Below are 15,865 nucleotides of genomic sequence, written 5' to 3' on the forward strand. Positions count from 1 at the left end.
ACAGGGACAGCGTAAAGGGACAAAGTAGGTGATTAAATAGTTAATCCCACTAAGGGATTGTAAGTAGAAAAAATATGGGAGACCCCTGTAAGTTAATGATTACTCAAAAGAGAGGACGCTTAGCAACAAAACCAGGCAACAGAAGCACCAGACATGCCCCAAAACAATAAAACAATCGTGGCATGAGACCCATATCCTGCCCAGTGAGCTCAGTAAGTTAATGATTCCCAGGACATGCTCTCTGCACACATAAGAAAACAATACTTTGTGGACTTGGCCTGACCATGTAGGAAGCAGAGACCTCCCCGCTCCACCTGGAGGAGGAGCTGATGATGGAAGCATGACGTCTACTCAAGAAAGACAAAGTTCTTCTCCCTCTCCCCACTTTTCCTTTGATTATAAAACTGTGGTCCGGTAAGTTCTCAGGGCGAAGCATCTCTCGCCTGCCTGCTTGTAAACCTCACAAGCATCCTATTCTAATGAATCACTTCTTATCTACCTCTTCTTCTCACTGAATTCTTTGCTGCGTTGAGACATAAAGAACTGTAGTACCAGAGCTCTTGGGAGCCCCTGAAATGACACAAATGGTTTCAGATGGCGACTGCGGCAGGATTGCGGTAAGATAAGAAGGTCTGGGGTCAGGTCCTAGAAGGCTCATGGGATGCCATGAGCCAAGAGTATGGAGGAAGATACTCCACCGATGGCTGCCTGTTTTAGGCAGGCTGACCAACCCCAAAGGCTTTGGGGCTCTGATCAAGAACTGGGTAAGGGTCAAGTGAACGATATTATGGATGTCTGAAGGAAAAACAAACAAAAAACTGGAGGAATGGTGGTCATCAACATGGGTTGCCATAAAAATGTGGCAAGGGATCATAAAGATGTGGAAGGGGTCAGCTGACAATGGAAATGGTATGCAAAAAGAAAGACATTTTACTGTTTGGACTGCTTCTGACAGGATTTGGCAATCTACACTGTTTTTAAGTCTGAGACTTTTCTTCTATATTCTGTTTCTATCCCTGTTAAAACTCAAGTCTGTAAACTTAATTTTTCCAACTGTTATTTGTAAACTGATAAATCTGCATTGCAATGTCTGTTTTATGAATAAGTTTAAAAATGAAACTGAGATCTCTGAATACATGTAAGTCATGTCTTTTTGTCTTTAGATAATATTGCTGAGGTTAATTTGTGAATGAGCTCAATTTAACTGGCTTTGAAAAGTAAAGTAAGCACTTACAAAATGAAACACTTCCAAATATAAGAGAAACTAAGCTAAATGGATTATAGGTTCACATGATTTCAGAAATATTTAATATTAAATTAATGTTTGGTATTGAAGTTTGTAGTTTGTTAATATAGATATGTTTTTAGACTCATGAGTATTAAGTATAAATACTTTATCTGGGTTTACTAAAAGTTAATAAGTTCATACAATATTTGTTGTACAATTTGTCAACAAAAAAATTAACCAGAGTCAGACTTTTGCCATCCTGATATCCTTGTAGCATGGCAACAATCTGCTCCTAAATTAAAAAAAAAAAATTAAGATAGATATACAAAAGCTGCAAATTAAACAGTCAGGGATATGGGGAATCCAAGATGGCTGCTTGGCTCTTCCTGGCTCCCTGGCCAACTCTGTCTTCTACTTAATGGGTGAAAGACTTTCTTGGCTACAAAAGCTGATGGCATACAATGAAAAATAAAAAGGCTTAAAATGAGCTCTTTTATTTAGGGTATACCTTTTACAATTTTTAGTATTCAAGGCACCTGATTTATTGGACAAATTAAATATGCCTATGTGATGAATTAACCAGACTTACTTTACAAACAAATTAATCTTAACTTGGCTATCTTTGGTAACTGCTACTGCTAAGTCGCTTCAGTCGTGTCCGACTCTGTGCGACCCCATAGATGGCAGCCCACCATGCTCCCCCGTCCCTGAGATTCTCCAGGCAAGAGTACTGGAGTGGGGTGCCATTGCCTTCTCCGGTCTTTGGTAAAGATGAGGGTAATTTTAGAAAAAAGTAATGTTTTAATAGATACTAAATTTTAGTTTTGCTCCTTGAGGTCAGTATCTACTATCTAAAACTCACTTTTCAAATAGCTCTTTGTTGTTATATTACTGAGAAGCCTAACAGAGTTCTTAAAAAGGTATTCTAAACTTGTTTCTAAAGCTGATCACTGTAATCTATCTTTGGATAAAGACTAAATGCTTATAATTTATAATCGGGGATATATACATTAGAAAAAAAATCATTTAAAGGATTGTATCTCGCCTAGATCACAGGCTTCTTATCAGGTATTCTTAAGTACATTATGCTCAAGAAAACTGAAGGGAATCAACTTCCAAGATGTAGGGTAGTTTGCTCCTAATTACTCAAAGTGTCCAACAGAGGACTTCCTGAGCCCTGATGTCAGTCTTCCCCTCCCTCTGACTCTTACAAGTGCTGACCCTTTATTTCCATTTGCAGCTAGACCAAATCTTGCTCATTGCCAACACCACTGGGATACCCTCTGTAGTATTCCTTACAAACAATTTCTTGGCCAGTAACACCTGGTTGGGAGACTGCTTTGGGAGGGATAACATCTAAAGTTGTAAGTACAAATCTTGAATCAGTTACAAGGTAGACTTTGACACAGGAAGGAAACTTTTGGATAGCTAACTATTGCTTGGTGAAACCTGCTATATCCATGAAAAGGGCTGCTCCAATGAGGGCTGTCTCACAGGTGGGAACTGCTGTTCCAAACCAAGGCTGTTATCCTAGGGGACAACACACCCAGGGCTTCTGAGGTGGCTCAGTGGTAAAGAATCGCCTGCCCAATGCAAGAGACATGGGTTCTATCCCTGGGTCAGGAAGATCTCCTGGAGAAGGTAATGGCAACCCTTTCCAGTATTTTTGCCTGGAAAATCCCATGGACAGAGGATCCTGGCAGGCTATAGTCCATGGGGGAGCAAAGAGCCAGACGTGACTTAGTGACTAAATAACAAAACGCATCCAAGAGTGAGGAAAGGCCTCCTTTGTATCCCAAGCTACCTAAGGGGCCCATTTTCAGCTGAGCTAGCACCCGCAGCAGTATAAGTTACCAACCAACTGCCCTGATGGTTCTGCCTCTGAGAGAAACTTCTGATAGAAATCAAGAAACAGTAACAGTTCACGTGCTTTTTTCAACATCTGACCTAAGTCTGGCAGAGGGTAAATTGGGAAGTTTTTCTGGGATCCCTGAACTTTTCACAAAAGAGTTTACCAGGTTGATCCAATCTTTGGATCTCACCTGGAGAGATTTACAAATCTTATCCCACTGCTGCACTCCTGAGAAAGAACAGCACAAAATACTGGCGGCCAGAGTCCACACTGACCAAATGGCAGCTCAAGCCCAAGAGGGCCATGCAGTACACCACTTGGGCAACTATGCTGCTCCTGAGCCAAATCCACAATGAAATCATCAGACCCACTTTGTTGAGAGCAATAGATGGGACCATATGATTGTTTAATAGAGGGTATGAAAAAGCTCACAATGGGGGCTTCCCTGGTGGTCCAATGGTGCAAAAATTCACCTTGCAATGCAGGGGATACAGGTTGAATCCCTGGTCCGGGAAGATACCACATGCCGCGGAGCAACTAAGCCTGTGTGCTACAACTACTGAGCCCACCCGAGCCTCAACTATTGAAGCCCACGAGCCCCAGAGCCCGTGCTCCACAAACGAGAAGCCACCGCAATGAAAAGCCCCTGAACTGCATAGAAGAGTAGCCTCCAGCTCACCACGACTTGAGAAAGCCTGCGGGCAGCCAATAAAATAAAATACACAAATAAAAACAGTCACAACTTGGAGTGAAAGAATTCCAATAGGGACCAGATAAAAATCCTACAGTTTTTCAAGGGAGATTAATAGAAGCATTTAAAAAGTATACCTAGGTAGATCCCTCCTCGCCTGAGGGACAGGACTTTTTGGCTCTACATTTCATAGCCCAGTCTTCCCCAGACATCAGAAATGAAATTCAAAAAAGCCAACTGTGGGTCCTCAGACTCCTGAGAGTGATTTGCTCTGATTGGCTTACTTGGTTTTCAATAATAGGGATATGGCCAAAAAGGTTGAATACACCCAGAGAGATAAACAAAAGGCCCAGATGATGACAATGGCTGTGTCCACTCTGAGACCACCACAGGAAAGGCCAGGATTTTTAGGCCAATCTGGCCACGGTAGACCATAAGGCCCATAGGTACCCAGACAAAATCAGTGTGCTCTGTGAGGACAGAAGGGACACATTAGAGAAAGATTGTGATGGATGAACCCTTTGCAAACAGCCAAGGTATTGAAAGAGGGAATGCCCCAGGCACCAGAGAGTTGGGGGGTGGGGTCGGCCTTCTTTGATGATTTCACAATCAAAAGACTGACGGGGCCCAAAGCCAAAAATGGCTCTGCTCAGACATGGCATCTACATAACTAATGCGGAGCCTTGGGCAGTCACTGAAATGGCGGGTCACTTGATAAAATTTCTCACAGACTAACGCAACATTCTCGGTCTTAACCCAAAGGATGGGAAACCTTAACTGTAAGAAATATGCAATGGGAGTGTCAGGCGAGAGACAGGGGCACATTTTCCTGCGACCCCTTTCGTACAACATCAATGGCTGGTTATTTCCACATTCCTTTCTGTTTGTGACTGACTGTCCTATTTCTTTAATGGAAGGTATTCTTTAAATAAATTAGGGGCTACACTCTGTCCCTTGAGGGACAAGGAAACCACTCTCATCATCAAAGTGTTAAAGTGTTAGTTGCTCAGTCGTGCCCGACTCTTTTCGACCCCATGGAGTACAGCCCACCAGACTCCTCTGTCCATGAGATTTTCCAGGCAAGGATACTGGAGTGGGTTGACATTTCCTTCTCCAGGGGATCTTCCCAACTCAGGGATCAAACCCATGTCTCCTGCACTGCAGGCAGATTCTTTACCAACTGAGCTACAAGGGAAGCCCTTCATCATCAAAGGATATTAACAAAAAATAGAAAAGAATAAATTAAATCTATAACTGAGATAAAAGACTCAATACACCCTAAAATATAAAACATTTAAGATTCCAGACCTAATCAGAAACAGATTGAGGCCTTCAGTGACTCTCTTTTAGATTTAGAAACTGAGGAAAACGGTCTGGATCTTCAAAATCATGGCTGTAATCCTTCTTAATGACTTTTCCAAAGCTCATTGTTGTATTTCTTTTAATTTATACCTTTTTGTAGATTCATCCTCCAATGCTTAACATCTAAGAAGGCTAAAAGGATGATGCTAACCACAGTGACACTGACTGGCAGTTCTCCGAACAGAGAAGGGACAGTCAGCCAGGCGCTTTACTCCTTCCCCAGGAAGGCCGATGTTCCGTCTCAGCCCAAAGTAGCTAATGATCAGTCACTGCCCTTTACCCCCTTTGAAGCATAAAAGGGTAAACACCTGGAGGGAGAAATGATATAGAGGAAAGGGACAAAGTAGGTGATTAAGTAGTTAATCCCACTAGGGGATTGTAAGTAGAAAAAATATGGGAGACCCTGTAAGTTTGCTTAATCACAAAACCAGGCAGGCTTGCTTAGAAACAAAACCATGCAAGAGAGGCATAAGACATATGCCCAAGACAATAGAACAGTGGTGGCATGAGACCCACATCCTGCCCAGTGAGCTCAGGAAGTTAATGACCCCTAAGACATGCTCTCTGCCCACATAAAAAACAATAATCTGTGGACCGAGCTTGACTGTGTAGGGACAAGAAAACTACCCTGCTCAACCTGGAGGAAGAGCTGAGGATGGAAGCACGATGTCTACTCAAGAAAGACAAAGAAGTTCTTCTCCCTCTGCCCAGAGCATGGGCTCTAGGGCACGTGGGTTTCAGTAGTTGAGACGCCTGGGATCCAGAGCTCAAAAGTCGTGGCACACAGGCTTAGTTGTGCCACAGCATGTGGGATCTTCCCAGGTCAGGGACCAAATCCATGCCTCCTGCACTGGCAGGCAGATTCCTCACCACTGAGCCACCAGGGAAGCCCCCCACTTTTCCTTTGATTATAAAACTATATAGTCCAGTAAGTTCTCAGAGTGCACCATTTCTCGCCTGCCCACAAGCATCCTATTCTAAAAAATCACTTCTTATCTACCTCTTCACTGCTCACTAAATTGTCTTCTGTGCTGAGACATAAAGAACTGTGGTACTGGAGCTCTCTGGGGCCCCAAAAGATGACACAAACAGTTTCATAAGCAGTCACACACACTTGATAGGAATGTAAGGCAAGACCAGTTCTGGTGGGTTATTCAGATCAGATCAGATCAGATCAGATCAGTCGCTCTGTCGCATCCGACTCTTTGTGACCCCATGAATCGCAGCACGCTAGGCCTCCCTGTCCATCACCATCTCCTGGAGTTCACTCAAACTCATGTCCATTGAGTCGGTGATGCCATCTAGCCATCTCATCCTCTGTCGTCCCCTTCTCCTCTTGCCCCCAATCCCTCCCAGCATCAGAGTCTTTTCCAATAAGTCAACTCTTCGCATGAGGTGGCCAAAGTACTGGAGTTTCAGCTTTAGCATCATTCCTTCCAAAGAAATGCCAGGGCTGATCTCCTTCAGAATGGACTGGTTGGATCTCATTGCAGTCCAAGGGACTCTCAAGAGTCTTTTCCAATACCACAGTTCAAAAGCATCAATTCTTCGGGCTCAGCCTTCTTCACAGTCCAACTCTCACATCCATACATGACCACAGGAAAAACCATAGCCTTGACTAGACGAACCTTTGTTGGCAAAGTAATGTCTCTGCTTTTGAATATGCTATCTAGGTTGGTCATGTAATCGTATCTTTGACCTACCAAATCCACATCTAGAAATTTATCCAAAGGGAATATTCAGCAAACTGTGCAAAGATGCTCACAGGAGAGCTGTTGACAATAAAAATTTGGAAGATGCCTTAAAAATGAAATTAATAGCTACCCTACTTGACACTTATTACCAGTAGATACCATACTGAGCCTGAATAGATCGGAGGAGTCTCACATCCTTCTAAAGACCCCTGATCAGAAGATGAGACCAGGTGCTCAAAGCTTAAGTACCAAATAAAGGTGTAGGGGGGTGTGTGTGGCTGTGAGGGATCTTTACATTTCTTGGTATTTTCTGAACATTTTGCAATACTGTTCTCAATCAGAAATATATACTAACAAAGCTATATTTAAAAGGAAAAAAAAACTTGAATTCTCTGGAATTTATTTTGATGGTGCTTCTTCATGAAGTTGTTTTAAAGCCCATTTATTTAAAACAGAACATAATCAGACCATGAAGCTTCACTGACCATTAAACACCACGAGGATACACAGATTTGAAAGACAACATGAATTGCCCTGATTTAGTTGGCCAGATTACTTCTGAGCACCTGTCTATGTTACTCTCAAGCACAAACACGGGAGGAAAAACAGAATGTCCCCCAAACATTCTCATTTTTGTATGACTGACATCTGTAGAGTTCTTTTTAGACTAAAATGACATGGTTGGGAACCTCAGCTGAATAGCACTTGGCCATATCCACAACATGTGATTTTTTTTTTCCCCACTAGATTTAATGTGAATTCTGCACATGACATGTTTGGATCCTTACAGCTGCCCAGGAAATTCCCAATTTTCTCCAAGAGTCTCCCTTTTGAACGCCTGCACTCTTTTTATTTATTTATTTTTTTCCAGTATTAAATATGTTACTCTCTATTTTCAGATACAGTCTTAATTGCTTAAAATATAAAGTATTCTTCCAGTGACAAAAGTACTACATGTTTATTTGCTTGCACTCTTTTTAAATTTTTTAAATTTTGGCGACCTGCACAATTCCTTCCAAACTCACACATTTTGTGTTTCTGGGTATGTCTTTTTTTTTTTAATTGAAATATAGTTGACTACAATATTATGTTAGTTTCAGGTGTACGATATACTGGTTTGACATTTGCATACTTTATGAAATGATCACCATGGCAAGTCTAGTAGCCATCTGTTGCCATACAAAGTTATTACGGTATTACTGAATATATTCCTTATGCTTCATAGTCTATCCCCATGGCTTATAATATGAAAATTTGTAACCTTAATCCCCTTCACCTATTTCCTGTCCCCTGCAAAATGCCCACACTCTTCCAGCTCTGGCACAAAGCAACAAACTAAATCTTAAAAGAAACTATTCTACAAAAGCAACTAAAATATTTCCACAGACATAAGCATTGTCTGGAGTCTCAGAGACCTATGGCAAGTGTCACACCTAACTAAAAGCTCACGTGCCCTGTGAAAAGCTGGCAGATAGCTGTCTGCTGCTGCTGCTAAGGTACTTCAGTTGTGTCTGACTCTGTGCGACCCCATAGACGGCAGCCCACCAGGCTCCGCCTTCCATGGGATTCTCCAGTCAAGAACACTGGAGTGGGTTGCCATTTCCTTCTCCAATGCATGAAAAGTGAAAAGTGAAAGTGAAGTCATTCAGTCGTGTCCAACTCTATGCGACCCCATAGACAGCAGCCTACCAGGCTCCTCTGTCCATGGGATTTTCCAGGCAGGAGTACTGGAGTGGGTTGCCATTTTACTACCCAGAAAATAAAATTTTTGGTAATCCTGGGTCTGGAGTGGCTACCAAAGTCCCTTCTCAAACTCTAAAATAAACTCCAAACTCACAGGGCCCAGGACCTGGATTTAAACAAGACATCAGTCCACAAGGCCCTGAGTGAAAGGAACTCACACAGTCTCTGCTTGAGATTGGAGGACAAGTGCAAAAGCTTTCAAAGCATTAACCAATTTTTTTTTAATTGGAGAATAATTGCTTTACAATATTTTGTTCATTGGAAGAAGGACTGATGGCTGAAGTTGAAGCTCCAATACTTTGACCACTTGATGCAAAGAACTGACTTATTAGAGAAGACCCTGATGCTGGGAAAGATTGAAGGCAGGAGGAGAAGGGGACAACAGAGGATGAGGTGGTTGGATGGCACCAACTCAATGGCCATAAGTCTGAGCAAACTCTGGGAGCTGGTGATGGATAGGGAAGCCTGGCGTGCTGCAGTCCATGGGGGTCAGAGTCGGACACGACTGAGTGACTAAACTGAATTGATTTTGTTCGTTTCTGCCATACATCAACATGAATCAGTCATAGGTATGCGTATGTCCCCTCCCTCTTGAACCTCCCTCCCACCTCCTCCCCATCCCACCCTTCTAGGTTGTCACAGGCACTGGGTTTGAGCTCCCTGTATTATACAGCAAATTCCCACTGGCTATTTTACATGTGGTGATATACATGTTTCAATGTTACTTTTTCAATTAGGCCTTTCCTCTCCTTCCCCTACTGTGTCCACAAGTCTGTTTTCTGTGTCTGCGTCTCCACTGCTGCCCTGCAAACGGGTTCCTCCGTACCATCTTTCTAGATTCCATATATATCCATTAATATATATTTTTCTCTTTCTGACTTCGCTCTGTATAATAGCCTCAAGGTTCATTTACCTCATTAGCAATGACTCAAGTGCATTCCTTTTTATGGCTGAGAAATATTTCTCTGTATATATGTACCTCAGCTTTTTTATCCATTCATCTGTCAATGGACATCTAGGTTGCTTCTGTGCCCTAGTTATTGTAAATAGCCCTGCAATGAACACTGGGGTATATGCATCTTTTTCAACTATGGTTTATTCAGGGTGTATGCCCAGTAGTAGGATTGTTGGGTCATATAGTAGTTTTATTCCTAGTTTTTTAAGGAATCTCCACAGTGGCTGTTTCAATTTACATTCCCATTAACACTGCAAGAGGGTTCCCTTTTTCCACACATTCTTCAGCATTTATTGCTTGTAGACTTTTTGATGATGGCCATTCTGACTGGCATGAGGTGGTATCTCATTGTAGTTTTGATTTGCATTTCTCTAATAATAAGCGATGTTGAGCATCTTTTCATGTGTTTATTAGCCATCTGTATGTCTTCTTTGGAGAAATGTCTGTTTAGCTCTGCTGGCCACTTTTGACTGGGTTGTTGGTTTTTCTAGTATTGAGCTGTATGAACTGCTTGTATATTTTGGAGGTTAATCCTTTGTCAGTTGATTCATTTGCTATTATTTTCTCCCGTTCTGAAAGGTGTCTTTTCTCTTTATTTATAGTTTCCTTGGAGAAGGAAACGGCAACCCACTCCAGTATTCTTGCCTGGAGAATCCCATGGACAGAGAAACCTAGCGGGCTACAGTCCATAGGGTCGCAAAGAGTCGGACACAATCGAGTGACTTAGCATAGGCCACAGTCTTGCTGTGCAAGAGCTTTTAATTTTAATTTTAAAATTTAGGTTTAATTAGGTCCCACTTGTTTATTACCAATTGCCTTTTAAAAGGACAAATTGTGTAGTGCCCAAAATGCCATATGGTCATTTTTTTCTTTTCTAAAATAAAATCAGTGAAAAGATGAGTCAACTAACAGGACTGCTGTGACAAGAAACAGAATTCTTTGAAGCATTTTTCACACTTCTGGGATTCATCCCTACACACCCTGCCTCTGCTGGAAAGCTTGGAGACAGACACCCCCTTCCACCTCATCACCACTTTCTTCTTCTGCATGGAAGTTTGAGATGATTCAGTAAAACTCATCGTGATGGATCCGCGGCAAGGAGGAAGAGGAAAGCATTCCAGACCTGGGGAGGCCTCTCTTGGCCCCAGCTTGGGGGCAAGCCATCTCTGGGTACCTCCATCAAAGCATCTCTCTCGCTTCCCACCCAGATCCTCCACTGAATTACAGGGGCCCTAACAGCTGGGCCTCTGACATCACCAGCACCTGTTCAGTGACTGACACAGGCGGGCCTACAATATCACTGCTTGCCAGAGACACATGGCTAAGGGGAGGCCAGGTACTATTTTTACCTTAAAGAGGTGAATTGTGCAATGTATGAATATCCCAATAAAGTTGGTACTTAAAAAAAAAAAGATGGAAGGGAGGGAAAGAAGGAGGGAGAGAGAAAGGGGGAGGGCAGAGCAGGGGATAGAGAGAAAAAAAAGAGAAGGCAGACATCCAGGGATCAGGGCGTGGGGGATGCATAAACTCTAGCTATTCAAGTGTTTAAGGGCAGTGAACCAGTATCTTTGGTTTACTCTGAAAGGTATCAAAAACAAGATGTATTAATGTGCGGGGAGAGGGATGCATAGACGCACAAATACATGATAAGGTGACTGCAGCAAAATGTTAACAGGAGAATCTAGGTAATGAGTATACAGGGGTTCACTGTGACATTCTTTCAAATTTTCTACTATTTCCAAAATAAAATGTTGAGGGTCAAAAACTTTTGGCTCTTCTTCCAAAAACATGGCCTAAATTGACTATAAAATTTGAGGCAAAAAAAAGTTACCCCCAGGATGCAATTTTAAAAACTCAAAGCCTGTTTACCATAGATCCTCTTTGCCTTGGATTCCTGGAGCCAACCAGCCCGGGTTCCCAACCCCTTCCCCAGGCGTGTGAGAGTCTCAGCAACCAGATGTTAGTGAGCATAGGAAAGTTTAGCATGGGCTGTTCGGGTGGTCTGCTGAAGGGGCTCAAGGCCACCCTGAAGAAATCAAGCGACACTTGGCCCGTCGAGCCTCACAGCACTTGTAAGGGATCCACAATTTCCACATTTCTCTTTTAAACAGCGAATCCAGTGCCCATTGCTTTGGGATTTACCTTGAGAGCGACTGAAAAATCAACGTCCTTGGTTTCCTTCAGGCCAAGTGGAATCAGGGGAATTGTAAATGCTTCCCTAGAAGGAACAGAGCAAGCTACATGAACATCCGCGTCTCGGCCACTTTGCACACCCCCAGCTTGTCCCCCCACCAGACTCCAGCTCAGGTCCCCACCCCTCCTCCAGCCAAGCTAGTACACATCAGTTCATTTTCCGTAAAGACCACTCGGGGACTTCCCTGGTGCTACAGTGGATAAGAATCCATCTGCCAATGCAGGGGACATGGGTTCAGTCCCTGGTCTGAGAAGTTTCCAGATGCCTAGAGCCCATGTCCCGCAACAAGTGAAGCCACCACAATGAGAAACCCGCGCACCACAACAAAGAGTTGCTCCACTCACTGCAACTGGAAAAAGCCTGCGTGCAGCAACAAAGACCAAGTGCAACCAAAAATAAATAATTTTTTTTTTTTAAAGGCCACTCAGGTCATGTCCTCGTCTTTGCTCCTAAAGGAGTCCCCATCCCCTTCTAGATGACCAAGCCTAACACATGAGGCCCCTACCAGCTGTATCCTGATTTATCCCTCCAATCACATTGCATCTTTGAATAACTGTCCTGAGGACCTCTGCACACCAGGGTCTGTGCCTCGCGTGCTCACTGCTCTGCGGTCTGGTGCACTGCCACCATTTCCAGCCAACCCCCACCCTTCTCCTCCTCCTCCCTTCACTGCAGTGGGTCCCACCTCTCCTGCAGCCCTCCAACCCTGGGCTCTCACGTGCCTCCTCCCAAGGGGGGTATCCCTCTAGGTGTCACGGGGAAGGCCTTGAGGGCGGGGGCCCCATCTGACACCTAAGTGCACCTGGCTCCCAGCCCTGGGTCAGGCCCTGGCTGGCTATCTCCCCACCACCTCCTCTCCCCCCACCAACCACCTGGTTACCCCAAAGGTCACTCTGGGCGTGGTCTCAGGGGCAGGGCCAGTGGGAAGTGAACTGGGCTCAGCTGTGTTTTGCCAACAGGGATTTCGCTCCCTGACCTGTAACAGGAGACCTCCTGGGGCCGCTCAGCCTGGCCAGGGAGGAGGCCAGGAATGCAGGCGGGGTGAGTGGACAATGGGCTGTAAGCTGAAGCTGCCTCTGTGGGGGACAGAAAACAACGGGGCTGTGCTGAAAGCAGGCGAGTCCCAATGGGGTGCATAGCTTCCCCAAGGCCTGCCAGGAAAGCTGGATCCTGCTAGAAGGAGATGAGGACAGGCTGGGCCGCTCTCTGCTGGCTTCACCCCGACAGGGCTGGCGGCTAGGTCTGCTCTTCCTGTGACCGTGTAACAGCAGCCAGCATCCCCAGGCTCCTGGCCAGGACTCCCCACCCTCTCCATCTTGCACTAATATAACATTTTCCCATAACCTCGGGGCTCCCTGTGTTTTCTCATCTGCATGAGATTGTTTCTTCCCTGTCTACTCATAGACGTGTGTGAAGATCAGCTGTGCCAAGAAAAAAATAACGTGCTTTGAAAACAGGAAGAGGGCGGATGGAAATGCAAGATGTCATTATATATCTGCATATCTCTCTCCCCTCTTCCCCACTCCCAGGGACCAACTTTCCCACTCCCAGAAACCAATCAGCCGCTTTACAGCTGTACTGCAGTCACAACAGGGGCCTTAAGTGCGTGGCTTTGGGCAATATGCATGAACAGCCCTGTGTTTCACATACAGCGAGGCGGAATAAGAAACATCCTACTTGTATCACCAATGCTTGGCCCTGACTCATCTCATAGATGGAGAAGGGAATGGCAACCCACTCCAGTATTCTTGCCTGGAAAATCCCATGGACAGAGGGGCCTGGCAGACTACAGTCCATGGGGTTGCAAAGAGTCAGACACAACTGAGCATACAGCATGAGCTGAGGGAAGCCGTTCGCTGGCTGTACTGATTAGGGGTCAGAACTATGCTGGGAGCTCAAAGGTAAGTGAGCCAGGACACACAGCCTGGCTCATGGACGGCCACCAAGGAAGCAGAGGTTTCACCCGTGGCTCAGAAAAACCCCTTGGGGACAGTGCAGAGGACTGAGCAGGAGATGATCTGGAAAAGCACCTTTCAAAGATGATGGAAGGCTCTCCAACATTTGGTTCTGTTCATCTAGGGAATTATTTTCTGACTGAGTTTTCCTTGGGGCTCCCTTACCTTTTGAAAAGTCCTACTTCTCCAGACAGAAAAGTATGTAAACTGTTCTTTAGCAGTTCTCAAGGTTATTTCCTCTTAAAGATGGACTTTTGGGGACCTCCCTGGCTGTCTAGGGGTGGGGACTTCACCTTCCAATGCAGGGGGTGCGAGTTCTATCCCCAGTTGGAGACCTAAGATCCCACATGCCTCGAAGCCAAAACACAGAACATAATCAGCAGAAGCAATACTCTAACAAATTCAATAAAAGCTTTTAAAATGGTCCATATAGGGAAAAAAAAAGATGGACTTTTCCTTCCAAGGTAGCTCACCTTGGGGAGGGAGAATTTCTGAGCTCTTCTGAAGGTCACACCTCAACATTTGGCCTCCCACAAAGACTCTCTGAGGGATGCTTTGGAATCAGAACATTTCTTTCTCGAATATTCAATGGGAGACATTTCCAAAGTGTCTCAGCTACACCATCCCCTCAGGGAACTTACAGAAGTTCTCATGATCTTTGCTGGGAACATGTTTCTATAATCTATCAACAGAATGACTCAGAGTCAGATCGTGTGCGTGGTACTGAGGTGGAAAGGGAAGAAGATGGGGCTTCCTGGGCCCCACCTGGCAGGTTGACTCTCAGAGCTGACCACAGCTACCGTTCCAGGGCCTCTTTATGGCAGAGGCATCACCCAGGCTATGTGACAGGTGCCATTTCCCTGCCTGAACCCAGCCACAAGGCTCTCCAGTAAACCTGTGTCCCAAGTGGCCCCAGGACAAATAAATGCCTTCTTCTCTAACTGGTCAGGTATCTCCAAGAAACCCTATAGGTTCTCTTTAACTCCTGCACCTTGCTCAAGCCCGAACCAAATCAAAGCGGGGCTGGCTACCCCTGGGGCCTGTCTGTGTACCATCCCTGATGCAGGCATTTCCCAAGGCTCAGAAAGTACCTGACAGAAGCATTGCCCCTACTTACTCTGTGTTCTGATAGACTCCTACTGAGATGTTGAGCCCCTCCAGCTCTTCCTTGAGCATCTGCAGGTCTGAATTCAAGAAGCTTAGTTCCAGGCGCACCTGCTCGCGTACCTTTTGGTTCGTGGCTGCTCTGTTAAAAGAGAAAGGGGGAGAGAAGCAACTTCAGCCAAGCATCCCCCAGTGGCCGGTTGAGCAGATACCCCACCCCTGTCCCTGTAGGGAAGCTCTGGGGGTCTGCCTGCAGATGGAGGTGCCAGCTGTGATCAGACAAGTGTCTCAGGGAGGCCGGGAACCTGTTCCATTTTGAGCCACATCTGTCCATACACGGACCTAGGATTTAGCCAATGACACTGAGCTGCTTAACTTGAATTTTATAAGAATTAGCCTTGAGAAAAGAAAAAGAAGTTTCTCCTAGCCACACGTAAGGGACCATAAATTATCTCCTTAAAAGGGAAAAGATGAGAAAAGACAGGGGGTGGGTAACATTCCCCAGCTCAGCCTATGAGGCTGATATCACCCTGATTCAAAACCAGGGGAAACCACCACAAGAATACTAATCAGTATCTTTCATGTATATATATGTAAAAGTCCTCCACAAAATATTAGCAACCTGAACCTAGCAACATATACAGAGGACCAAGTGGGATTTATCCCAGGAATGCAAGGTTGGCTTAATATCTGAAAATCAATTAATGTAACATACTAAAGCAACAGAATAAGGGACCAAAAAAAAAAAAAAAACCTGTCATCTCAATAGATGCAGGAAAAAAAAGCATGTGATAAAATCCAACACAGATTTACGGTAAAAATCCATAACAAGCTAGGAATAAAAGATAATTTACAAAGCTTGATAAATGACATCTACAAAAACCCACAGCTAACATCATATTTAATGATGAAAGATTGATGCTTTCCCCCTTATGATCAGGAGCAAGGCAAAGATGTCCATTCATGCTACTTCTTATCAACACCATACTAGAGATTCAAGCCAGTAGCAATACGGTAAAGAAATGAAAGGCATCTAAACCGAAAGGAAGAAGTAAAACTTTATTCACAGCTGACATACTCTTGCATG

General features: G+C 44.5%; 1 protein-coding gene and 1 long non-coding RNA gene across 4 annotated transcripts in view; one reads left to right on the forward strand and one right to left on the reverse strand.

Annotated features, from left to right (window-relative positions):
• RHPN2 (rhophilin Rho GTPase binding protein 2) overlaps positions 1-15,865 on the reverse strand; it is a 70,600-nt gene that overhangs the window by 25,983 nt on the left and 28,752 nt on the right. Inside the window, exons 3-4 of the mRNA XM_061387912.1 lie at positions 14,792-14,920; positions 11,668-11,743 (exon numbers count right to left, since the gene is read on the reverse strand). Coding sequence (XP_061243896.1) covers positions 11,668-11,743; positions 14,792-14,920 — 205 coding nt within the window. The remainder of the gene's footprint in view (positions 1-11,667; positions 11,744-14,791; positions 14,921-15,865) is intronic.
• LOC133230440 (uncharacterized) lies at positions 129-12,140 on the forward strand. Of its 3 annotated transcripts, XR_009730848.1 has the most exons (3): positions 149-617; positions 10,128-10,861; positions 11,637-12,140. It is a non-coding gene; the product is annotated as an uncharacterized LOC133230440 (long non-coding RNA). The 3 variants fall into 3 exon arrangements; XR_009730847.1 differs by having other exon boundaries at positions 129-617; positions 10,128-12,140; XR_009730849.1 differs by having other exon boundaries at positions 129-414; positions 10,128-12,140.

This window comes from Bos javanicus, chromosome 18 (assembly GCF_032452875.1).
Source record: "Bos javanicus breed banteng chromosome 18, ARS-OSU_banteng_1.0, whole genome shotgun sequence".
NCBI classification, from domain to species: domain Eukaryota; kingdom Metazoa; phylum Chordata; class Mammalia; order Artiodactyla; family Bovidae; genus Bos; species Bos javanicus.